This window comes from Chrysemys picta, chromosome 6, assembly GCF_011386835.1.
Source record: "Chrysemys picta bellii isolate R12L10 chromosome 6, ASM1138683v2, whole genome shotgun sequence".
NCBI classification, from domain to species: Eukaryota; Metazoa; Chordata; order Testudines; family Emydidae; genus Chrysemys; species Chrysemys picta.
Window position 1 is genome coordinate 101,679,125 of NC_088796.1, and position 27,091 is coordinate 101,706,215.

At 41.7% G+C, this 27,091-nt stretch overlaps 1 protein-coding gene across 4 annotated transcripts in view; it reads right to left on the reverse strand.

The window, feature by feature from the left end:
• LOC101945119 (uncharacterized) overlaps nucleotides 1-27,091 on the reverse strand; it is a 110,379-nt gene that overhangs the window by 10,609 nt on the left and 72,679 nt on the right. For all 4 annotated transcript variants that reach the window (XM_065549449.1, XM_065549446.1, XM_065549447.1 and 1 more), the window contains 3 exons: nucleotides 9,921-10,110; nucleotides 7,514-7,641; nucleotides 5,473-5,589 (listed from right to left, as the gene is read on the reverse strand). In XM_065549449.1, coding sequence (XP_065405521.1) covers nucleotides 5,473-5,589; nucleotides 7,514-7,641; nucleotides 9,921-10,110 — 435 coding nt within the window. The remainder of the gene's footprint in view (nucleotides 1-5,472; nucleotides 5,590-7,513; nucleotides 7,642-9,920; nucleotides 10,111-27,091) is intronic.

Below are 27,091 nucleotides of genomic sequence, written 5' to 3' on the forward strand. Positions count from 1 at the left end.
ATTTAGGTTTGAAAGAAATAGTTTTTTTATCGGTAAACGTTGGTAAGATTGGTAAGATTTCACCTTATACTAACACACCAATGAAAAATATTTCCATCAATAATCAAAATGTCTATCAAATGATAGACAAAGTAAAAAAAATGCTGCTTTATAACTTATTAGAGTTTGATTTAAGGATATTTACATTGTATATTTTGACTTGAATGGTTGCTTAAAACAGGTTTCACTGGATGATAAAATATTGGAATTGGAACAGCAACTTAAACCTATTTATAAATAACTAATGTTTTCTTTCATCCTCATTCAATATTAAAATAGCATAGACTAATATTATAAAACAAACTCTGTTAGTAATTAAAGGGTTGGGAATGTTCCATCCATATAACTGATTGATGAGGTATAACTAACTGACATGTACTCTTTGGGTCTGACCCTACTAGGTGTTGAGCTCTTCCTCCGAGTCAATGGATAGTAGAGAAGGACAACGGACAGTGGAGGGAACCCAGTGCTATGAAGTTGCATCAAAATTATTGCTATAATTTATACCACAGTAGCAAGCTACATATAATTACTAAAAGGCCAGCAACAAGGACAAAGGCACCATAATCCTCTTGGATCACAGAAGAAAGAATACTAAAATCTGAATCAATTGGACATTTCACCTAAAATACCAGTCGTATATAAATGGACAGAAACAAACTAGATATTCCTGTAGAACTGAACTGTATTAAAGAAACATAAAAGCCAACAAAATGGAAATGTTACTATAGATACCTAGAAAACACAATGCAAAATCTTAATGCACATTGATTCAGGACTGGAAATTGAAAATGTACTTAAAACACTCTTCAATTCTTTAGCCTATTCTCCTCTCTGCGTTTTAATTAGCAGGCTTTTAACCTCTGAAAAGATGGAGATGTGATGAAAAGAGAGCACCCACATTACACCTGCTGGCAGCATTTCTGTTATCATGGAGCTTTGTAGCCTCTGACGCACATCAGTGAGGCCATCTTCTTTTTAAATGTAGATAATTCTCTAATTAAAAAATAGACCTGATTTGTTACAATCACATGAAAGTCTATGTCTATAATACAGAAAACATAGCCATAATGAGTCGCATGTGGCTCCTTGTTTCACTGTAAATGTATAAACAAAACCAGGAATTTTTATAATCGAATCATACAAACCTAGTATTCATGTATAAGTTATATATTCTCAGTTGTTAAAAAAAATGTAACTCCCCCATCACACACAGAGACACATAGACACACTTCATTTAAATTATTTTTCCTGGGTTTTCTAGTCACAGAATAACACAAAGATCTGTAATGGAAACATGGAAAGCTAGCTGGAGAAAATAAATGTAACCACAAAAAATTGATTGGGAAAAAAGCCTTGTTTAAAATGTGCTATGCAAGTAAACTGTACTGTTATGTATGACTATTGGACCAGATCCTTTTCCTAGGGTAAAGCATATGGGAATGGGCTGAGGGAAGGAAAAATCCACAGGGATCCCCTCACGAAGATTCCCCCATATCATTCTATCAGGGAGGCTGGGTTTGTTCCTCCTCTTCCTCCTTGTGTAATGAGACATATGACCCACACAGTTAACCCTGTGGATCAACCCTGTTGAGGCTCTGTGCCTTTGCTGATTCATGGCTCTAGGGTGACCAGATATCCCGATTTTATAGGGACAGTCCCGATTTTTTGGGTCTTTTTCTTATATAGGCTCCTATTACCCTCCACCCCGTCCCAATTTTTCACACTTGCTGTCTGGTCACCCTACATGGCTCTCAACAGCCTGGTCTCTGCCCTTGGTCTCTGGTAACCCAGTTATGCTCTGGGAAGGGAAATTCTGTCAATGGATGTTGGGCCCAATCTCCTCCCTTATTATTTAAGATAGATTTGATGATTTGCACCCTCAGGTCTAGAATCAAGAGAATCAATATGCCATGACTTCCCACCTCATAACACAAAACTGTGGAAAATCTTACAACATGGGCTACCTTGACAGGGACAACTAGTTAGCCGAAAGGGTTTGTATATAGCAGAACCCATTAATAACAAAATCAAAAAAAGCCCTGTTGTTTTAGGCAGTACAAAGACAGAGAAAGTTGAAGAGGGGAGCTGAAAGGTCCATATCCTACAACACCCAATTCTCTGGCATTTTCAAAACCCTATGCATGGCTGTGCAGTAGATTTAATAAGCATTAGAAAAACTTCCCTCTGCAACTGTGTATGAGGGAATGGATCAGAGATCCAATTCCTGACAAACCTATAGACTATGTATCCAGATATTTTTTAACATACTTGTTCATCCTGTTGGGGGCATCTCCTTTCTACCAGAATTAGGGGGCTTCATACTTTTTCAGTGACATTTTTTCTATGCCCCTCTTTTCTCAGGATATGTCTAGACTTCGAACTGGAGGTGTATCTTCCAATTTGAGATGACACACCTGCACTAGCTCTCATAGCCCCCACAGCCTAAGCAACAGGAGGAGCTAGACATCCCAAGTACGTATGAGATGCAAAGCACATACCTGGGGCTGTTAGCCCCTCATGCTGTCAGGGCTACACTCTATTTTTACCGCTAGCATGATCAGAGCTTGTATGGGTATGCCTCCTTGAGTTGGAATTCACACCTCCAGCTCAAAGTCTAGAGGTACCCTCAGAGATAGCTGGATTAAATCGGAAGAAGAATAAAGATTAAGACATTTGGGCTTAGAGTATAACTTGAATTTTTAACATTCTCTTTTTTAAATGGAGCTTAGAGGTCATAGGTTATTCAGTTTTTGCAGATTTCCCCATATACTGAAAACTTCTCACTGAATTTAAAACAATGTAGTTTAAAATAAAGAACAAAAGAAAGGAAAAAACCCAAAGGTGGTGGATTCAAATCAGGAAATTTCTTAGACTGTAAGTTACACGAAGTGAGATAGCCACACAGCCAATGGCCAAATTCATTTCATTAAGAGCCCAAAGAGCCTAGAGTTGCCACTCCCCTATGGCATCCAGGTCCTCTAACCTGGGGATTCCCAAACAATGGCTCATAGACTAGTCTGTGAAGAAGGGATTGGTCATATGATTCTTTCTCCCCTCCTTGTTTCTAGCTGCAACATTACATTAAAAGAAACTAAACATACATAATCAATTTCCTAATACTTTCCATGTAAGCAGTTGCTGTCGTTGCCACAAGGAAGTTGTGATTGTGAATAGGAGGGGAGAGGGTTCTGTACAGTTGGGAATGACACACTCTCTATTAAAACGTGTTCTGTCTTTTAACGATGTCAAAATAGATTAATATTAGCAATTTATAGTACAGAGAGAAATTCTTCAGCTATTGACAGCTTAGGAAAATGAAATCGCCTACTCTAACACAATAATGAAATCCTTGACACTCTGTGACAAATGTTTAAAGAGTGCAAACAAGCACACTCAAGTTCCACTTGCAGTTGCACATACAGCCATGTTGAAGCAAGAACATGTTTGCATGTGTTTTTTTGCTCCTTTATAAAAAAAATATGTCCTCTGTCTGTAATAACATCTCTCCTTCTCCTCACACACTACTCCCTGAAACAATATTTAACTGTCCCTAAAGTGATGACATTGAAAACCAGAGAAGGGAACAGCAAAGAATTTCAAAGCTTCACAAGAAATGAAAATGGGAGGGTACTTGTAATGAATGGCTGCAATAATAATCAAATGTCTCGTTTTGCTTTGGTATTTAATCAACAGCAGTAAAACTGGAGCAGACTTATGTTGAAGTGCCCTAGTTCCACTGGAATATCAGTATTTCAAAAGAGGACATACGCAGCACATGCAGTAACACTGGAGATATTTTTTGACTGATGTACTACATAGGTAAGGCAACAAAGAAGAGGTTAAATTTCAAGTTAGAAGAAACAAATACAAATCTAAGTGGGTCACAGGTTACAATTAATATCTAGTTTGTTCTAGCCATCTGTAATTAACTGTTGGTTATGCCTAAGTCAGGGTTCTATGCGCAAGGCAACTGTATAATATAGTACCATTTAGCTCTGTTCTGATTTTCTCTCCTCAACAGGATACTATCGCATACTCACATATAATAATTATGTAATAATCTCGCAACCCCCTGATCCCCAGTTTGAGAACCCCTGCACTAAGGGGTTTATTCTCCTATCAATATCCAGATAGATCCCAGCAATAAGAAAATAAATACGCCATCTGTATTTCAAGAGGCTATACTTCAGTGTGTCTGACTACCACAAGACTTTTTCAGTGGTGTCGCTGCAGTGTGTGAAAAGTCTGCTACAGAATTCACACCAAAACCAAATCTACCATCCTTATGTTCAGAGTCGCTTGCCCTTCATGTGAGTCCTACAGGACAGGGTCCAGGCGCAGTGTGTTCTTTCCCAGGAGCAAGTGCTCCTGGCAGGGCCCAAACTTTTTCTTTTAAACAGCCTAGATCCTTAAAAAAACATCACTGCCAGCCACTCTTGCCAAAAATAACAGTTTGTCTGAAGTGTGGCAGGTACTTCTCCTTCTCAAGGAAACTTATTAACCCTTTCCTCTCTGCTGGAGTGGCATATTTTCACCCTTTCACAGACTGCCACACACTCAATGAGAAAATCTCTCACATTGACTGAAGTCTTTGCAAATTGAAGATTCTGGAACAACATACCAGCACACACAAACATACACACAAGCATGTCACTCTTCCTCCTATACATCTGACACATATGTACAAACAGAGAAAACATATTTCTAAGAGTGACTGCCAAATGTATGTGTCTAGAAAGGAATCTCTGACGTGGATTTGCACGTGGGCAATTTGTATATACAGACCTTTATCTGCCCTATAAAAAGAATATAAAACATATATAAATATATACACATAAATTAATATAAAATATTTTGATTCAGCCTAAAACCATTTGATATATGAAGAATTTCAGCAAGATATTATGAAGCAGCTGGGGTTTTAATGTGGCTATTAATTTAATCAAGGCAATCACTTTAACCAATACATTTTAAAATGTTCCCTATTCATCTGTAGTACTTAATTAATAGTGAGGATACTTTGTTACCAACATAAGTAATGATGGGCATAAAATATTTGAATGCCTGTACATCTCTGCACAGCAAATGCCATTTCAATCTTAATGTTTGCAGCACCATGATGTAGTATTTATCTCACACATGGATTTGTGGTATTCCCTGCACTTAGAGTGAAGAATATAACAAACACTGTGATAATTACAAAGTGTGATTAGCATATGTCACTATTTTAGTGATGCCCAGTTATATATTCTTTACAGAAGGACTATACGGGTAACTCATGTTTGTTTTGATGATTAATGAATGGTCATTCTGAATATTGCAAATCCTACAAAAGAAGCAAAATGAGGTTGTTACACAGAAGAAAATGACAGGAAAAAAGAGAGAGAGAATACTGAGTATTAGGTGATAACTGCTGAAGTTATATCTTACCCCCTCTTGCTTGTTCCTGTAGAGCTCAGATCAAGGTAATAAAGCTGAAGGCAGCTCCCTGCCAAAGCTTGAATTCCTACGTCAGTCACTCTTTTACAGCCACTAACATCAAGATACCTGTAGGATTCAGAACAGATTACTACCAAGGAATGTCTAATATTGGCACAATAGTGTAAAGTGGTGAACGAGTTTCATTTTCAGGGATGATTTATCGAGCTTTACCCATTTATACTATTTTTAATATACAGGTAACTCCAGAAAGCATAACAAAAAAACAGCTTGATTATTCAAAAAACTGCCCTTTCTAAATTCACTAATATTTCATTTCTTTTACTCCCAGGAAGCTCAAATTAAAATAGAAGTGTTATTACCTAAAAGGTTTTCTTTATTCCATCATGGCAGTTTTCCTCTGGATACAAAAAAGCATCACGTACTAATGTAATCCCCTCTCCCTACCCTCAACCTTTTTTATATATAAACACTTTTAGAAACACAAATGTAATGATTTCTAGAATATGAAATGAATTAGGTGTCACTGAGAGTTATATCTAATGAGCTATAAGCGTGTTGCCGCATTTGCATTCTAAGTGCAAGAACCACTCCGCTTGTGTGTGAGCCTCACGCCTAGATGGCTCATGAATGTCAATCTTATACCATAAGACCAAAACCTGATGGTGCGTATTCATTTATGAAATATCTCACCAAGGATGCATAATAAAACTGGGGAAGCTTTCAACTGTGTCTCAGCTGTATGGGATTTTAGGCTACTAATTGACCAATTAGGAGCTAAAACTGTGGAATAATTACCAAGGCGTGTCTTGTATTAGAATATGTATGCTATGTCAGAATTAATTTAATACCAAATCACTATATCAAATAGTACCATGAAATCTTGTTATTTGTAAAATGATTGTAGGAATATATTCTCCTTGTAGTTCAATCAACTGTCATTAACCATTTGGAGACTACATGTCCTATGATTTCATTTGGCCAACAGCCTGAAAGATGCTAGTGTTATAAGGGATTAATATAAAAGTAACATTTCCTTTCATATTTGATTTCCACATTTCTCAGCGATTTGTGTGTTCAGCCAACCTATTGAACAGCACGGTCAATAGGTCTGCAGAAGCAGTGCTTAGATACTTCATCAGTGAGCAGAATAGAGATACCCAAGATAGATGCATAGAAGCCACTTCCACTGTTTCATCTCTTTCATGGACCTGGCCTATGCCTGAGCCACTCAGAAGATTAAAGAGATGAGAAGTGAGATCCTGGCCTGACTGAAGTCAAGATTTCACTCCAGGGATGGAAGGTCTAATTCTGCAATCCACGGTAATTCATTTTCTGGTATCACATTCACTCAATCAGACCCTAAATCAATTCTGTAAAATCCTTACCTAGGTTTGCACTTGTATTCATTTATTTAAATTCTTTAGTGAAGAATTAGAACAAGGTGAGTATTCAGAGATACAATGGTATAATTACGATAAATTTCAAATTAATCGAATAACTTTCTAGCATTTCCACATTCACATACATTGTTTCTTTTATAGTAAAGTATTCCAGAATTCTACAGTATTGGTTCAAATGCTGCATATCTTGCCATAGTAGTACTACAGCACTATGATTGGTTACCGCAGAAAAGTGTTCTCTCTTTTTAGTATGAGAGGTTACTCTTACTCTGACTCATGAGTTTTATACATTTGAAAAGCAAGTGACAACATCCTTCTGTAAATCAAAATCACATAATGTGTGTATGTAGAAATAATAGGTTTTTATTAAGCGATCTACACTGAAAGGCCACATCTTTGCTTTGATCCACACCTGTAACATCCAATGGGAGCTGCACTGTGGATCCAGGGCAATTACACTGTGGCTCACACAGCACCATTGCAATACTTTCTGTGAGCAAACCAAACAAAGCTTCTGTTAGCTGGAATATCAAACCCAAAAATCGTCCTTTTTGAATGATAGAAATGCTTTCAACTTTTGAATGGTAATTCATTTGCAAAAAGTTTCTTTTTAATTTTCAAACTTGTACCTGATTGTTTGTAGGTAGGTGCTAATTTCCACTAGGCTTATATCAGTCACGTGGGAGCAGGAGCTGAGAACCAGATACTCCAGTTTAGGACACTGTGTCACAATAAAGTGGACAACACGGTCTCTTACCTAGAACGCATCACACAAAGGGAAAAGAAATGCCAAAATTTCTTTCAGATATGAGCAATTGTCTGTCAAAAGCCCACAGAGATATTCGGTGGTAGCTAAAGAAATAAAATTCATTCTTTCAGTCATGTTATCAAACATTATTATTTACATTATTCTCCAAAATGTGCTAGGCACTGCAGACACTTAGGAAGACATAGTCTCTGCTCCTTGAAGAACTTGCATGTCAAAAGAGGATACAATAATACAGGCACAGTGTTTGAGTCTGATGTGAAGCACACATCATGTTAGTTCCATTATATATATGGTTTGAGTTTATATAGATGATGTGCCTGTATAATGTATCTCCTTCTCACAACCTTTGTCTGTTACAGCTGTCTGGTGATTCTATATATTGACATGATCACCAACTGCTTCCTTCACTTTTCACATTTTCTTCGTGCCCTAACCTGGCCCACTCTCTCCCTTGAGAGAGTAAATACAGTAAACTGCCCTTCTTCCACCAAACCTACCTAAAACAGAGACATGGCCGAGCGACAAATAAACAGCCAATCAGAAGATGCCCATCTTAGTCTAAATTTCAAGGGTGAATGGGACCCTAGGCCTGGAGGACCCAATAGCCAACTCCTGTCCCTAGAATCTGTCTGGCTCTTACTGCTCTCTCTCACCCATATGGAAGAAGGGAGACTGGAAACTCCCGTGGGCAGGGCCCTCATAGAACACAAAGGAAATTAATAGAAAAACAACAGAAAGAATAATAATAATGAAAATATGTACAGACTCATGGGTTCTCCATCACACAGCTGGACCCATTTCACCACGTACATCTATGAAACACGTGGTGTGATAACTTTACAAGATTAGGGGAGGTTCATTTAGTAGTAGTAGTAATTTATTCGTCATTTGTATTGCAGTAGCACTTAGTGGCCTCAGTCTGACCGGGTTCCCTTAGGGCAGCTAGGCACTGTATATACATATAGCAAATTACACTCTCTGCTCAAAGAGCATTTCTTTCCAAGCCGAAAGGTTCCAAGTGAGACTGAAGGGCTCTGTCATTGTGAATGACCTAAATCCTCCAATGTTGAATAAGAAGATACAGAAAGTTTTGGATCTCAGCACTACAGCAGCTTTGGCCCACTTATGCAGGATGTTGTTAAATCCTGTATTTACTTGGGGATCCAAGTAGCAAATAAAGGTATTGGGTGTTCTAAAAGGCCAGAGACCACATTTCTTAATGGAAGTTTTTCCAACTCTAATTTCAGCTTGCTTTATTTTCTTTATGATTTTTCTAATTTTGGTTTTCTGCACTTTACTGCACTTGAATTTAACAGCTGATTACTGAACTCTGTCCTTCCTCCATCTTTTCACCATCCTGGCCATTGTTTAAAAATCTCTACATGTATTGATCTGGAATGGTTCTGTAGACTCTCAATAAGAGTTACCCATTTTAGTGCCTCTCCTCAGCACCAGTGTGATCCTACTGACATGCCTTGTGACAAATTCAGTGTTACGGTTCTTAGCATAGGAATGTAGGAGATGTTGGACACTTTCCCAATAGTTTTAAGGTTAACTCTGTTATTAAGAAAAAACCTGAGTCAAATCCTGCTCAATTTTGTGTAATCATGTAAAGCCCAACAGCAGCAGGCACCCACTGTGTGCCACAGAGAAACTCAGAGAGGAAATTGGGGACAGTGGATAATATCAGCTACACAGAGCCAATTGCCATAACCCTTAAACATGGGAGAGGAGGGGCACTGTAAGTGCAGACACTGCTGTAGCCTAAAGGCTGTAGTAGTTGCTGTGGGTATTTTGAAAACAGACATGAGTTTTAGCAAATGCAGTGTTCCCTTCTACGATTGTTTATTCCACGCCGGGACATAGGGAGACCTCTGGGGCACTACTAGAGGGAGGATCTGTCCCTTCTAAACTCCATGTAAGTAACCTGTGCAAAGCCCAGCTACTCAGGCTTTGTACAGGGGACAAGTGTTAGAAGCTACTGTCTCTCTTACTGTTTAACTAATTTTGAATTTGTATTATATTTGATAACATTTTTTAACCAAAGTAATTGGCTATTTGCATATCTCACAACTAGGTGAAATGATCATAACATTTATATAAAAATGCTGTTTTCCTTCAATTACTTCACTTTGTCTGGAAAAGAACAGAGAATTTCAGACATACCAGTGTGCATTTATTGATACAAATACCATATACATCAATCAATCTGCTTCTAGTCGATTTAAAACCAATGAGAAAACAGTGAGAAATCAAAGTGTTCTTACCACATTGAGCCCAGTTATATTGAGTGTAGTTAGCTTTTTCAGACAATTTACTATCTTCACCAAGCAGACATCAGTAACCTTGGGGACTCTGCCAATGTTAAGCGTCCGCAGATTTGGACACTCTCTAGCCATGGAACCCAGGCACTTGGTAGTAAGAGCATGGCAGCCAAATATTTCTAGTTTACTGAGACTGGGGGAAGACAGATGAGATTACTGAAAAAGTTCGTCCAATATCAACAGTGCAACACATACAAAAACCACAGCTTTGCATAAACTTTCTTGTAAGATGTTTCAGTTTTCCTTCTCCTAAACATAGTGGGCCTGATTCTGATATCATTCCTGTGTAAATATTGGATAGCGCTATTGAAGTAATTGGAATTAGACCTGTGTAAAAGTGAGATCGGAATCAAGTCCCCTTATATTTGATAACTTTAAGAAACAATTGGAAATGGCTATCACATAAATTGACGAATAAAATCACTGATAAAATACTTAAAAACTAACAATAACAATGTTCATTTTCCCCTATAAAATTTAGCAACAGATTGAAAATAATTCAGATAATCATATATTACCCTAAAAGTAACCCACTTTCAACACATAAGCCTATAGCATTCACTCTGACTTTTTTAACTCCATCTGAGCACATAGCATCCATTCAACAAAGTAGTGTAATACACAGGCATAACACAGGTGATCATCTCTCCCTCTTGTGGCTGATCCCAGCAAGGATAGGAGCCTGCTAATTAGCAAAAGCTAATTAAGAGAGATCCCTACTTTGTCAAGCACCATTAAACACAAGTGCCTTTCACTTTCTTATTGTTGATGATGGCATCAACCAGGGAACTCCAGCCCTCAGATATTTCAACCAATGACATAGAGGGACTGTTGAGATAACTCCCCATAATACAGTTCTGGTATAATTTTGGTAGAGACAAGAAAAACAGGAACCTCAAATCCAAACCTAGATAAGGAACTGAATGTGAATACCTTGATCTGAACCTACTTCTCTGGTTATTGAGCCCCCAATGATGAAAATGTCATGAGAACAACTATCTTATGAGATTTTCATCATTCTCGGCCATAATCTCAGAAATAAAGATGGCAAGATTTTGGTTGATGCAAATTTCAACCCAAACTCCTAGCCTAAATCTAATCCAGAACATCATTTCCTCAGTCCACCTCTATTTTGTATTTGATTCTTCACTAAGAACTAGGTAGGAACTGTCAGAGTAGAGGCAGGAAACAGCTGAGGTCTGCAGCTCAGTGAGGTCACTAGATAAGAGAAGGAGTGGAGATTTAGGAACACAAAACTCCTGCAGAGCCAAATCATAAAATGAGAAATTCAAGAGGGAATGTCTTACAAGAGGCTAATTACCGGGAAGACCAAATTACTTGAGACACATTTCACTCTTTGAAAGTAGTGGAAAAATAATTTATTTTCTGCTGTCGTAAATTTCAGAAGGTTCACATTCTGTTTTTTCTATTATCAATATTACATATTGTTCCTGCCAGGTTTATAAATGTTACCGTGTGTTTATATATTATAAACAGGTTATTTTGCAATCATCATTATTCTATATGCTGGTATTTAAATTCACTCTTTTATGTTATTCTATTACATATAGTTAAAGATTACAAAAGGGAATAAGTAGCCTACAAATCATATTATGTGTAAACAGAAGCACCAGAGAGACATGTTGCTCATCTGTACTCTGAAAATGTATAAATGAAAAAAATGTTATCAAGAAATTATAATTATTACAAAAACCTTCTAAACAACCCCTAATTACAGACTGATTAGGCACCTGAAGAAAAGCATCTATGACAAATGCTACCAAGAGATTCAGATCAATGAATAGGGAAAGAAGACTGGGGTCTGTTTCTGCTCTCACTTAAATCAGTGTAAATCAGAAGTAAACACCTCTGAAGTCAGTTACTCCAGTACACCAGTGTAGGTGAGATCAGAACTAGACTTCTTGAATCCAATGCAAATTTGGATCACCAATAAACCAAATAAACTAGGGTTATTTTTCATCCATTAACTGCAATAAACACTGTATCATGAAAAATAAGTACCAATATTCAAGGCAAACATTTTTTTTAAAGGATGAAGAGGAACAACTTTAAATATCTTAAGGAAACAAATTCTTCTTTTTAAAGTATTAAATATAAGAAATTAGTACATTGAAAATTGCATTAGATAGGGCCTTTCATTTAAAGAAAAAACTATTTTTCCACCCCAGCACACATTATTCAAGTGCAAAGAAGCAAAATGCTAAAGCCCCATTTGGATGACAGCACTGAGTTAATCAATACAAATTAGACAAGCAGTGCTACAGCAATTCCCACAGTACTATCTTCATTCATATGTGGAGACCCTAAAATGAAGTGCACTGAACATTCAGTCCTACCTAATAAAAAGAAATAAACAACAGAAGAGCCACTTTCATCAAAATGCTTTGTCTATGGTAGCTACAGTGCGACAGATAATCAATGTTCCTCTTAATAGAACAGAGATGAGTTGAATGGCTAAGAACACAAACATACGTGGTATGAGATCATTCCAAACAACTGGAGAAAACAGACATTATGCAGAGAGGTTTTCTTATTCCAAAGATGGAGAAGAATACCTTTCACTCTACTCCACATTTCTTTTCTCTTTGACAAGATGAAATGTATTCCCTGGATTTTTAAAAAAGAAATAATAAAAGTTCAGCTCTCTATACTTTATCTTTTTTTCTTTCCCTTTCTATGGCATGGTTCTCCTGATTCTCTCACTTTCAGGCCTGGTCTACACTAGGAGGTTATGTCGAATTTAGCAGCGTTAACTCGAATTAACCCTGCACCCGTCCACACAACGAAGCTATTTAGTTCGACATAGAGGTCTCTTTAAATCGATTTCTGTACTCCTCCCCGACGAGGGGAGTAGCACTAAATTCGACATGGCCATGTCGAATTAGGGTAGATGTGGATGGAATTCGACGCTAATAGCTCCGGGAACTATCCCACAGTGCACCACTCTGTTGACGCTCTGGACAGCAGTCCGAGCTAGGATGCTCTGACCAGCCACCAGCCACACAGGAAAAGCCCCAGGAAAATTTGAATTCCTTTTCCTGTCTGGGCAGTTTGAATCTCATTTCCTGTTTGGACATCGTGGCGAGCTAAGCAGCACTGGCAACGATGCAGAGCTCTCCAGCAGAGGTGACCATGCAATCGCAGAATAGAAAGAGGGCCCCAGCATGGACTGATCGGGAAGTCTTGGATCTGATCGCTGTGTGGGGCGATGAGTCCATGCTTTCGGAGCTGCGATCGAAAAAACAGAATGCGAAGATCTACGAGAAGATCTCAAAAGCCATGACGGAGAGAGGATACAGCCGGGATGCAACACAGTGCCGCGTGAAAATCAAGGACCTGAGACAAGGCTACCAGAAGACCAAAGCGGCAAACGGACGCTCTGGATCCCAGCCCCAGACATGCCGTTTCTACGAGGCACTGCATTCCATTCTAGGTGCGGCCGCCACCACTACCCCGCCACTGCCCGTGGACTCTGACGATGGGGTATTGTCGACGGCCGCTTCCTCGGAGATGTTCGCGGACGGGGAAGATGAGGAAGGAGATGAGGAGGACGAGGCAGTCGACAGCGCAAACAACGCTAATTTCCCCGACAGCCATGATCTCTTCATCATCCGCACGGAGATCCCTTACGAACCCTCCCAAGGCGTTAACCCTGACCCTGAATCAGGGGAAGGATCAGTAGGTAAGTGTTTTAAACATGTAAACATTTATTTTGATCAGAACAGGAATGGAACATTAACAATGGGTTTTTCATGATTACTTTGCCCTAGGCGCTTTACTTTTTAGTCCTTGCCAGCGCAACTACTGCAAAAGTATCTCAAAATGTCCGGTTTTGCATGATTACTTTGCCCTAGGGGTTCTACTTTTTAGTCCTTGCCAGTGTAGCTACCGGAAAATTGTGTCAATATGTCTGGGGATAGAGCAGAAATCCTCCTGGGACATCTCCACGAAGCTCTCCTGGAGGTAATTTGAAAGCCTTTGCATTAGGTTCCTGGGGAGAGCGGCCTTATTGCGTCCTCCATGGTAGGAAACTTTTCTGCGCCAGACTAGCAGCAAGTACTCCGGGATCAGTGCCTCGCACAGCATGGCCGCATACGGCCCTGGTTTTTGCTGGCATTCACGCAGCATGCGGTCTTTCTCTGTGTCCGAGATCCTCATCAAAGTGATATCACTCATGGTGACCTTCTTTAAATTAGGGGAATGTTAGTATTGGGACTGATTGCCTGTTCCTTTACATAACTGTAACTGGCAGTTTACAGCCACACGGTGGAGGTGGAACAGGGGCAGCATGCAGGGATCTTTCCCGGGGACAGCCGCAAGGGGGGGTGGGACAGGGTCAGAGTTCATGCTGGCCAGATTGCCGGCAGCAGGAACTGGCCAACGCTAGGGGCACTGCTTTGAACATGAAAGGAGGGCACTGCTATAAATTAAGCTTTCAGCAGCCAAAAGTCTACGGCTTACCATGTCCACCGTCTAGCCGAATTCCGCTATCCTGCCCTGCTTCTGTGATCTGTACTTCAAGACCCCAGGCACTGAATGCTAAGGCCGAAAATTCGACCTTGTCCTGAGTGCACATGTGATAGGTGCGGTGCATGGTCTTGTTCACAGAGAAAGACTATGTTCATTGTTCACAAAAATGTATCTTTGTGAGGAATTCACTCCCTTTTTCCCATCCCACAGCTGCGAGTGTCTCCCGACCTACCCCGGCATCCCCCTCCCAGAGGCTGGCGCAGATTAGGCGCTGAAAGAGAAGGATACGGGACGAGTTATGGGCTGCTTCCGAGCCGAGGCGGCACAGCAGACCCAGTGGAGGGAGAACATGTCGCAATACCAGCAATCACACAGCGAACGGGAGGACAGGTGGCGGCAGGAAGACCAGCAGGCGACTCAAACGCTGCTTGGACTAATGAGGGAGCAAACAGACACACTTCGGCGCCTTGTAGATGTTTTGCACGACCGGAGGCAGGAGGACAGAGCCCCGCTGCAGTCTATCTCTAACCACCCTCCCCTGCCACAAAGTCCCATCCCCCCCTCACCCAAAGTCCCAAGAAGGAGGGGCGGCAGGGGCCGTGAAAACAGTCACTCCACCCCTGCAGACTGCTCAAGTACCAGATGGCTCTCATTCCCAAAGTTTTGATAAGTCCTTTCCTTCACTCCAAAAGCACCTCACCCAAGCCCCCGTCCCAGTGTCATCCCCTAACTGTGTAGTTGTTAATAAAAAATACGTTTCTGTTCATTACTGTTTCCGTCAGGTTCTTTTAGAGGAGAGTGTGTTTGAAGGGGGGAAAGTGGGTTGGTAATTGGAGAGGACAGTCACCTTTACCAGGGTACAGACACGGGGGCAGGTTCAGCAGCAGGTCACACACACATTGCAGTCACTAGGCACCCTGGTCAGTCTGGGAGGTGGTTTTCATGTTCTGTGTGGAGGTGCTATGTGAGTTTGTGGTGGGGGAGGGCGGTTACAGATCTTATGCAGCGGTCCTTAGCCTGGATGACAGAGCCACGCAGCAGGGGATCTGTAACCGTCCTCCCCCGCCACAAAGTCACATAGCCCCCACACACAGAGTCCCGAAAAGGAGGAGTAGCAGGCTCCGTTGAAACAACCAGTCCACCACTGCGGACCGCTCTAGGAGCAGGAGCCTGTCATTCCTCAAGTTTAGAAGCGTCCTTTCCATCACTACACTGCTCCCCACCACAGTCTGCGTCCCAGTTTCAACACTTTACCACGAAACCCTTAATAAAGAAAGCGGTGTTAATGAACAAAGTTCCATTTATTTTATTTTTAAAGATGTGTTGGAAGGGGGGCAACAGGGTGAAGGGGGTATGTAACTGAAGAGGATAGTCAACATTAAGTGGGTAAAGAAACAGTGGCAGGTTCAGCTTCTCTTTAAACAAACTTAATAGTCACAGGTTACCCTGCTCACTGTGGAACCTAGCTTTCAAAGCCTCCTGGATGCACAGCACATCCCGCTGTGCTCTTCTAATCGCCCGGCTGTCTGGCTGGGCGTAATCAGCAGCCAGGCGATGTGCTTCAACCTCCCACCCCACCATAAACATCTCCCCCTTGCTCTCACAGAGATTGTGGAGCACACAGCAAGCTGCAATAACAACAGGGATATTGGTTTCGCTGAGATCAGAGAGAGTCAGTAAGCTTCTCCATCTCCCCTTGAGACGGCCAAAAGCACACTCCACCACCATTCTGCACTTGCTCAGTCGGTAGTTGAAGAGTTCTTTTTCACTGTCCAGGAGGTCTGTATAGGGCTTCATGAGCCAGGGCATTAGCGGGTAGGCTGGGTCCCCGAGGATCACTATAGGCATCTCCACATCCCCAACAGTTATTTTGTGGTCCGGGAAGTAAATACCTTCCTGCAGCCATCTAAACAGACCAGAGTTCCTGAAAACACGAGCGTCATGAACCTTGCCCGGCCATCCGACGTTGATGTTTGTAAAACGTCCCCTATGGTCCACCAGTGCTTGCAGCACCATTGAAAAGTAGCCCTTTCTGTTAATGTACTGGCTGGCCTGGTGCTCCGGTCCCAGGATAGGGATGTGAGTTCCATCTATAGCCCTACCGCAGTTTGGGAATCCCATCGCGGCGAAGCCATCTATGATCACCTGCACGTTTCCCAGGGTCACTACCTTTGAGAGCAGTAGCTCAACAATTGTGTTGGCTACTTGCATCACAGCAACCCCCACGGTAGATTTGCCCACGACAAAGTGGTTCGCGACTGACCGGTAGCTGTCTGGCGTTGCAAGCTTCCAGAGGGCTATGGCCACTCGCTTCTGGACAGTCAGGGCTGCTCGCATCCGGGTGTCCTTGCGCTTCAGGGCAGGGGACAGCAACTCACAAAGTTCCAGGAAAGTTCCCTTATGCATCCGAAAGTTTCGCAGTCACTGTGATTCATCCCAGACCTGCAGCACTATGCGGTCCCACCAGTCCATGCTTGTTTCCCGGGCCCAGAATCGCCGTTCCACACCATCAACATGACCCATTACCACTATGATGTCCACGGCGCGGGGTCCCGTGATTTGTGAGAGGTCTGTGCCTTTCTCAGACTTAATGTCCTGACCGCGCTGCTGTAGCCTCCTCGCCCAATTTCTCAGCATCTGCCTCTGAAAAAGGTGGATGATAAGGTGCAAGGTGTTGACAATGGCCATAACTGCAGCGATGGTCACAGCGGGCTCCATGCTCGCAGTGCTGTGGCGTCCGCGCGGTCACTCACCAGAAAAGTGCGCAAACTGATTGCCTGCTGGTGCTTTCAGGGAGGGAGGGCGGGAGTGAGAGTTGAATGACGACAGTTACCCAAAACCACCCTCGATACATTTTTTGCCCCAGCAGGTATTGGGGGCTCGACCCAGAATTCCAATGGGCAGCGGGGACTGCGGGAACTGTGGGATAGCTGCCCACAGTGCACTGCTTCCAATGTTGACACTTGCCCCGTTAGTGTGGACTCACAAAGTCAAATTACTGTTCTTAGTGTGGATACACACGTTCGACTTTGTAATATTGGTTCCACTAATTCGATTTAAGTAAAATCGAACTACTCTCATAGTGTAGACGTACCCTTAGAGACGTTCCTTTCTGCCTAAGATGAGGCACACTGACAGGACACTGTCATGAAGCCTGCACTGCTGTTGACTTTTCTAGAAGTCTAGATTCTCGAGGGAATGTAAAGAGTGGAAATCTCCCACAAGTCCCTTCTGGTGCCACACCGTACATGGGAGAGTCCCCAACAGGTGTAGAGCTGGCTCGTATGATTCCACTCCTGCAGCACCCAATGCAGGAGGCACATCAAGAGCAGCAAGGGCATGTTGGGAGCCAGGACAGGGAATGGCCAGAACATAAAAATTTCTTCTCCAGCTCCTCACTACTGGGTACAGGGTCCTTTGGAGGTCATATCAAGTGCCACAAGGTTAAACAGCCCCATGGCTGTTCTAAACTGTATCAGGATTGGGGCGGGGACAAAGAATCAGGGACTTGTAAGCAGTTTCCAACAGATCCCTGCTCTGTTGCACCTTGCAGAAGGTGGATGCAGTATTGAATCTGTCCCCTATCGTTTCTTATATACTTGACCTCCACCCCTTCCTCCTGGATTCCTTGAACTGAGGCCACAAACTAGTGTTTGCGACAATACAATTCAGAACCATCGAAGTCACATTGTTGTCCCAGTCGTCAGCTTGTAGTGGCACAAAATTGTTTAGCAAGCAGGAGGAAGTTGTTTAGAAAAGAAAAGAGATATTATTACACAATTGGCCTTGTGAGCAATTGTGCGTGCCTACTGGGGTGAGTTGAGCAAGAAAAATATTTAAAATATATGTGGCAGTATAATATATATTTGGTAATATGTTAATGATTATATATAAAAATCTATGTCAAAAGAATTATTTATTTAGCAAAGTCAAACATTCAAAACTTAGGAGATGCCAGTATTCAGGCTGCCCGGGAGATCTTAATTTGGCCCCTTTGTGTATATGCATTATGGTACAGTCTTTACTAATTCTTCCACAAGAGTTCTGCTCTTGTGGTGGAGTCCAGTGTACAGGGTGGATGGCTCTGAGGGAATAAGGCAGCTATTTAATATCTCTTTTTATACTCATTACTCAATATGTGGCCCTTCCCTTATTCACTGTGCACTATCCAAATGCTGCACTGAGTATAGAATTATTAGATTTCTCCTAGGGCTTTCTATATTGCTCATCACTGTAGAATTATTGTGCTTCACAAATGTTAATAAATTTATCTCTGCAACTCCCTGGGAGACAAGAGAACACTATCATCCCCATTTTACAGACAGGGAAACTGAGACAAAGATATAGTGATTTCCCAAAAACCACAAAGTGAATCAATGGCAGAGCAGGGCAAACATTAGACCTCAGCACATCCTGACTCCTAACCTTTTGCTCCCTTGACCATGTTGCCTTAGTGCCAGAGATGCCAACCTCCAACTGTAAATCAGGTTCCGGGTGTCTCAAATTGGGCACCCAAAAATGTGGCCAACTGTGAAAAGTTTGGTTCAAGTGAATTGTCTAGCATCACATAGGAACTCTGTGGCAGAGGCAGGGATAGAATCCAATTCTCCAGAGCAGCATTCAACTGTCTTACCCACAAGACCATCCTTTCTCTTCTCTCAGTCTCCTGCCTTCCAATACAGAACCCCTGCTACACAACCCACACCTTCGTGGGCAGGAGGTGGAGCCGCCCCTTGGTGGTACCACCAGACTCAGAGACCTCCTGGGTTATGCTCAGAGGAACTGGATGGGCCCTGAGGCACTCAGCCAGTGCATGGGGTTGCCCACCCTGTATGTTCTCTGTTCTGTGTTCCAGGAGGTGAGGGCAGCCTTGCCTTTTGCTTCTCTTGCTTTCCTTGAGCCCTCTGAAACTTGTCATCAGGGCCCTGCCCTATGGGCCTCCCCAGCCACCCCCAGCATGCCACTTGAGCCGGCTGCATGACATCCAGCCAGTCTGCCTCCGAACTGCACCCAAAAACCAGTGGTACACCCTTGTGTGTCACACTATCCACTCCCTCACTCTCATGTCCATCCCCGACACCAAGTGGCGATACCTGTTGCCATCTGATAAGGCCTCAACTGGAGCAGTTGTGCCCAGAAATGTGTCCATTTCTGGGCACAACACATCAGGAAAGTTTTAAAGAAAGTCCAAAGGAGAGCAACAAAAATGATTAAAGGTCTAGAAAATATGACGTATAAGGGAAAGATTGAAAAAAATGGGTTTGTTTAGTCTAGAGAAGAAAAGACTAAGGGGGGGGACATGATAACAGTCTTCAAGTACATAAAAAAATTGTTATAAAGAGGAAGGAGATAAATTGTTCTCCTTAACCACTGGTACAGGAGAAGTAGTAATGGGCTTAAATTGCAGCAAGAGAGATTAAGGTTAGGCATTAGGAAAAACTTCCTAACTGTAAAGGTAGTTAAGCACTGGAACAAATTACCTAAGAAGGTTGTGGAATCTCCATCATTGGAAGTTTTTAAGAACAGTTTAGACAAACACCTGTCAGAGATTGTCTAGATAACACTTAGCCCTGTCTCAGTGCAAGGGACTGGAATAGGTGACCTATTGAGGTCCCTTTCAGTCCTATATATCTATTATTCTATGAGGAAGGTGAGGAAACCTTGTGGGCCAGTCTGTACTCCACTCTGGTTCCACAGCTCACCAGGAATATTAGGTGGTGGCTCCTCCATGGAACTTTAAGCACGGGTGTGTACCTGGCGTGGTTCACGAATTCCCCCGCACCTCTTCTTTTTGTGGTATGAGGAGACCCTGCCACACATCTGTGTAGAGTGCATCAGGTTGCAGCCCTTCTTCTGACTCTTCCAGAACCTCTTCCTGAAATTCCACCTGAACTTCCCCCCTCACTTGTTTATCCTAGCACATCCTATTCACTGCCCCACAGAGTTGGCACACCTCCTCCTGCTGCTGGCCAACATGGCCATCCATCACACCAAAAGGAGGTGGCTGCACAGGAGGGGTTGCTCTGCGAGGCCTATTTCCAGCCCCTTGTCCACTCACATCTCTGGACAGAGTTCCTCTGGATGTTGTCCACTGACTCCTTATACACCTTTGAGTAGTGGGCGCTGTTGGGGGCGGGGGGTGTCGCTGCTCGGTGTCCCACTCTGGATTCCTGATTTCTAATCTTTAACCATCACTCACACCCCTGCTTTTTCATTTATTTTCTTTAGTATTTACTTGTGGCCTACGCTTCTCTCCCTCATGTGAGTAGGTGGGCCTTTAGCTTTAGATGGGCCTAGGCCTGCCATCTCCCAGCAACCACCGAAGGTGTGCACCTTCCAACTTCTGCAACTGCACAGAGATCCTACAGAAAACTACTTCATTCACTAGACAACCTGATACATTCTCTGCGTACTGAATGGGGCTTGGGTCTTATGGAAACAATTATATGTGGTCTTAATTAATGGGAGCTGTGGGTGCACAGCCTCCCTAAAAAGCAGGCTCCAAAAATATGACAGCATGGTGCCTATTTCATTCTTAAAGAAACTGCAGCATGCAGTCATTCTTATAAAACCCACAGAGGCCATGTAGGCTGGATCAGGCGTTTCAGACTATATAGGTTCATTCACACAATAAAGTCATAGCTGGATTCTCTCAGTATGGGTCTGGGATAGTGTAAAATGCTGAGCACCTTGTGAGATGTTGAGCTCCTCAAGTCATTAAGGAATTTAGCTCCTCACTTGATCAGGCCCTATTCTTTTTCCCGTAGTATTCTTTTTTCCCCACTTTATTTTTGTTCCTACTTTCATTTAGCATCTTTCTTTCTCTCTGGTACTTTTGAAATGTATTTTTGAGGTTCCTTTTATACTACATTAATCCTCATTTTTGTTTTTTCCGGTCATGATTTTTTTTGGGGGGAGGGGTTTCTTAGTCTTTCTCTGCTTCTGATCTTGACCCTATAGGTTCATCCAGCTTTGCACCAGAGAAAATTCCCCCTCCTCTCACTGTATGTTATACAACCCATTCCATCAGTTCTAAATGTCCAAAGAGACTGACATGTCTCCGATCAGTATTAAAGTACAAATGTGTGTGGTTTGGATAAGATAGGGTTAACACTGAGAGGAGGATTTATTGCGTGTTCTTTAGAAAGTGGTGAAGCAGTAGAGGGTGCGAGTAGGAGGGATTGTAAAGAAACTTTAATTACAGGATATAGATCCTGGCTGGCTTATAACTAAACATTCTGTTGCCCTAGGCAACCACCTGTTCGCAGTGTCTAAGACAGCCAGCCTTAGATGTACAGGCACTACACCCAGAATGCTGTAGACAAATACTCAGTGAGATAACTCCTGCTATGACTGTGAAATCCAGTTTCTGCTGTGAAATCAATGTGACATGCAGAATTCTAAATATCAGACCACTTTTTGTAAGTGCCTAATGTGGATTTTAAATGCAAAACTGTAGGCCAAGGATCCTCTTAAAACTGTTATTAAAGATACTGCTGTCACTCTGCAAGACTATTATTGGGATTATATGTTTACTCTTATCACAAATATTTGCCATTAGCATCTCCACCAACAGGTGGGCTAGAGGCTTTTGAAACTACATAAAAAAGTGTCCCTTAGCAGCTGGATTACACCTATTTCTTAAAAAAATAAAAAATTCTACACTCCATGAGCTCAGTTCTTCCCTCAGAAATAGTCTGTAGAGCCAGAGCCTCATCAGTGTAAATCAGCATAGTTCCATTGACTTCAATCCACACTCACTAAGGATATGGCCATTATACACAACTCCCACTGATTGCGCTTGTGTCCTGTGTTCTAATATGTGCTGTTTTAGTCTAATTGACAGGCTGTGAGATACCAAGAAAGAAAGGGTACATGAAGGCTTAACAATTTATTGTTTAGAGGTATTTTATATGTCATTCTAAGTATGAATGCAGTCAGACAGATTAAAATAACAGACAACATTTAGGCTTCCTGCTAGCGTTGAGACTGCATAATTTATTCATTGAAGGAAATCAAATAGATGGGCAAGGTTTTTTGTGTTTCCATAATTCTAATTCATGCTCATATACTTTGCAGAGCATGTTGAAGATCTCCTCTGTGGCCAACGTGGCAGACAATCACCACCATCTTTTGTTCTCAAAGAAAGCACTTTTTGAAGTCATCTCTCTGAAGACATGCAACATGTAATACAATTTGTGAATAATGAAAAAAACAGTATTTACTGAAAATAGAAGCAGCACTGGCATTCTCTCTCATCCAATGCTATTTCTTCAGAGTGTCATTTAGGTCATCCTTACTAATTAATAAGACAGACTGTATTCTCACATGCCCAGTTAACACTGGGCTTCAAATTGCTGAAAACTGATGCAATGTGACCATTGCTGGCTATTAGTTAACCTAGAAAAAGTCTCTATTCTGAGTGCAAATTGCCATAAACTTTTAAGAAAGCATCTTTTGTGAGCTAAGGATCTTGTGCAATAGAAGATACCTCTAGAGCCCTGCAAATCTGCAGATATCTGCTTTATATCCACGGACCATGTTTGCGGATCATGGATTGGATGCAGATACAAAATTTGTATCTGCACAGTGCTCTAGATTTCTCTTTTCTTAGTATGCTTTTAGATAGTTTCCTTAAATTTAATAAAAAGAACAGGAGTACTTGTGGCACCTTAGAGACTAACAAATTTATTTGAGCATAAGCTTCCGTGGGCTACTGATGAAATGGGTTGTAGCCCACGAAAGCGTATGCTCAAATAAATATGTTCGTTTCTAAGGTCCCACAAGTACTCCTGTTCTTTTTGCGGATACAGACTAACACGGCTGCCACTCTGAAACCTTAAATTTAATGAGATTTACGAGGATCCACAAAAAAAACCCAATACCAGCAGATCTGTGTCAACTGGTTCCTGCATACGTGAAGCTATCTAAACTAACATTGATTTCATGATGTGATTTCTTTTGGAAGCAAGCGCAATGGTAAAGAATTGCAGAGCTACACTCATTATAGCCAAACTATACAGTAGTTTTAGAGCTAAACTTGACTTTAGTGGGACTATATACATGCTGAAAGTTAAGCATTTGCTTAATTAACTTCAGAATACTCTCTTCATGTATTCTGATTTCTTTTGATTAATGAACATGCCAAAGGCTTGACGTATAGGCCACCTTATAGTTACCCCCCTAATACTGTTCCATAGTAATAATACTGCTAGAAGTGTGCTCAGCAGTGAACCACACACAAAATGAAAACAGTCCTTGTCAATAAGAACTGACTATTTGAAAGACAAACACAGAAAAGATGGGATATTATGGGATATTATGGGCGGCTTGGAGGAAGAATCAATTTTGACTTATTATACTGTAATAAGTCCCCAGTTCCCAAAGGACACATTGCCACTTCCAGAGTCTATTTTCAGGCAGTTATATTCTTCCAACATGGGCAAAATTAACAAAACAAAATAAAAATTAGCTCACTCTGGGCTACAGCTCCCAGGAGATTCTCCCCTTCACTTCTCAGTCCTTCCTCCTTCAGGGCTTCTTGCAGGAATCTTCTATGCTCTGTTCACTTAGCACCACCACCCTGAGATTCTCCCTGGAGACTCTTTTTCCCCAGCAGTTTTCCACTGCCTCCCCTCCCAAGGGATTCTGGCAGGCTCTCCCAGAGAACATCCTGCTGTCCTGCTTCCAATACCCAGGCCTTCTGGCCCATCTCCCTATTCCATGGGAACAGGCATTGAGAGCCCCATGTCTTCATGCGCTCACTCTGTCCCTTTTCTGACTGACCTCAGGCCTGACTCACCCAAGTCGTTCCCTCCCTCCCCCCCGCCAGGGCCAGGTGCCATCTTTTAAGCCTAACTGGGGTCAACAAACCAGGCACAAGTACACTAGCCTTGCTCCATCTTTATGACCTATTCATAAAGAACATATTCACTTGTTGTGAGTGTCACTGAATATCTGAGTCTTTAGGCAGGACTTGAATGCAGAGAAGATAGTGACTTGGTGAACCAGCATGAGTGGAGAAGTTCTAAAATGGATACTTGGAGGTGGGCTTGAGATTTACCTTCAGATGAGAGAATGAACTCTAAAGAAGGGAGACTGGAGCTCAGTGTATTCCCATGCTCCTATATGGATTTAAATGCAAGAAAGCAGGCTGGAAAAAGCCCAGATTTAGAGGCTGCTGACTAATCTCTAAAACCATTCCAAAACTGCTCAATCACTTATGTTTGATTATTGGGAGAATGAAGGGAATTTCTTCTCCTTTATCTGCAGTGGGTGTTAGGGTTAAGACTAGGGTTGATTACCTGGTTTTGGTTTATCCATAGATCCTACTACACATTGTTTTTGTTTCTTTATAATGTCCATAAATAGTAAAGTAAATTAATCTGTCCTGTTTTATGTTGCTCATTAACTATTTCCTCTCTAGTAAACAGGGTATGTCTTTGGGAGATGTCCATGACAAACCCTCTTTCTAAAGATTTTCAACTCCATCTGAATTCTTTGGGTCAAAAATTAAAACATAGTTGCTTAGAACCAGGCTTCTAAGCTCACATTTAGAGTCCTAAATACTGTAAGTGGCCTAACTTTCAGGAGCACTGAGTACCCACAGTTCTCACTAATTTCAATGAGACTGTGCACTCAATATTTCTGAAACTCAGGTCAATAATTCAGGTGCCTCAACATGCCCAGATTTAGGAAGCTACATTTGAAAAGTTTGGCCTTTATTTCCACAGCTTCTCCCCTGCTGGTCAGACATGCTTCATTTCTATAACTGAGAAAAGCTTGATTGTGCCTTTTTCCTATGCAGCTAAACAGTGGAGTAAGGCTCCTCCCTCATCCTGCATGCATGCATACATAGTACTCTCCCAGGTTGCCATTTCAAGTGTGAGGGGATAGTAGAGGCTGTGACCCAAAATTCCCTGCAAACAAGTGGGCAGCAAGTGGTGGAGCCATGGCTCTATGCCCACATTCTAGTCATTGTTGCATGAGGGAGCGAGTATGCTGCACCTCAAAAAGGAGTGAAGTAAATTATTCCCTGCCTGCAAGTGCAAGAGAGGAGTCTAGGGAGCCACTGAATCACAATTTCTTCAAGGCGTTTCTCCTGGACACACATTTGTTTTGTTAGTCTCTAAGGTGCCACAAGTACTCCTGTTCTTCTTTCTCCTGGACACGGTGCTGCTACCCAATGCCCTAAATTTAGGACTGAAGTTTAACCTAGCCCTTAGATGAAAAACAATATCCACTTGACTTGCCATTTAATTTTTTTATGCAAATTCAGACTCTAAAGAGCTAGGACTCAGTTTCAGGCCCCGGATCCAGCAGCTTTACAAAAAAGCAATCCATCAGATTTTCAGCTACTGCAGTTGCTGATTACAGGTGGCATACCTTAAAGCAGCACTGAGACTGCTCTAAGTTATGCCAGGGCAATTTGAGTGCCCAGGTTTGGGGAGAAGAAAGTGACCAGGGGGCTACCTTTCCCCTCTTCCCTTTATCAAACTGCACATACTGTAAACTCACGTGTCACAGTTGAGGACTGAGCCCTTAGACTTTACCCAAAAAAATCTGAGTGGCTGCCTGGGTTATTAGGTTGTCTGCCTCCTGATTAGTCAAATCAAGTTTCTGTCTAAAATTCAGCGCCAACACAATTCAGCAGAAACCTACATAAACATCTCTGTTGACTTCATTCACCATGATATTTTCATTTCTTCCCTGAGCAAAATATTTGAGGAATTAGAACTATCCACAGATTGTAAACAAAAACATAGGTCTCAGCTGGCTGGGTTTATTCATCCTCTGAGTCATGCTTGTTAGCAATAACAAATGGAATGTCAGAAACACAATAAAACTAGATTTTCATGTTTTATGATGCCATGTTTTAGAAGGACGTCCATTGACAAGCGAGCAAGTCTGTCTCAAAGTACCTCTTTTTCTGGGTAGGGAAAAAAGATCACAATTCATGCATGTGATCTTTTTGATTTATTGCTTCGCTACTACACAGCCAAGATTTGCTTTTGTCTCTTAGTGGCGCATGTCTTATTATACCCTATTGCTGAAATAGGCAATATAAAAAAAATGATTTTTCATTAGCTGCAATGGGTTCCCAACAGATTTATTATCTATTCCTAACTTTTATTTTTAATTACAAATTTTTAGCAGAGTCTGCATTCAGCAAGTTATTTACAGAAGTATCCCATTACATCTCACTCCTTCACAAAATGATGTGCTACCTCCTACATACTTCATGTTCACTCCCATGCTTACTTAAAGCTTACTGCGAAATCTCCTCTTATCTCCTTTTGATCTACTGCCATCAGAGGGCTTGAGCATGCTGCCCAATACATATTTTCACACAACAAAACTTTGTTAGCTTTGAGTTAAGGTTGTTAGACCTTGTATAAACCAACACAAATTCTATAAAGCACACAAAGAAACAGTTCAGTTGTTCAGTCTCTCTTTCATGCTCCATCCATCAGTTCCCCATCTCAACCCTAGTTACCTCCCTTACATTCCTTACAGCTCATAAATTTCCACCCTTATCTTGAAAAAAAGAAAATACCCAAGCAGTCTTAAGTCTAACTAAACTAAAAGTAAGATTATTGGTTATATGTTCAGGTATTTTTACA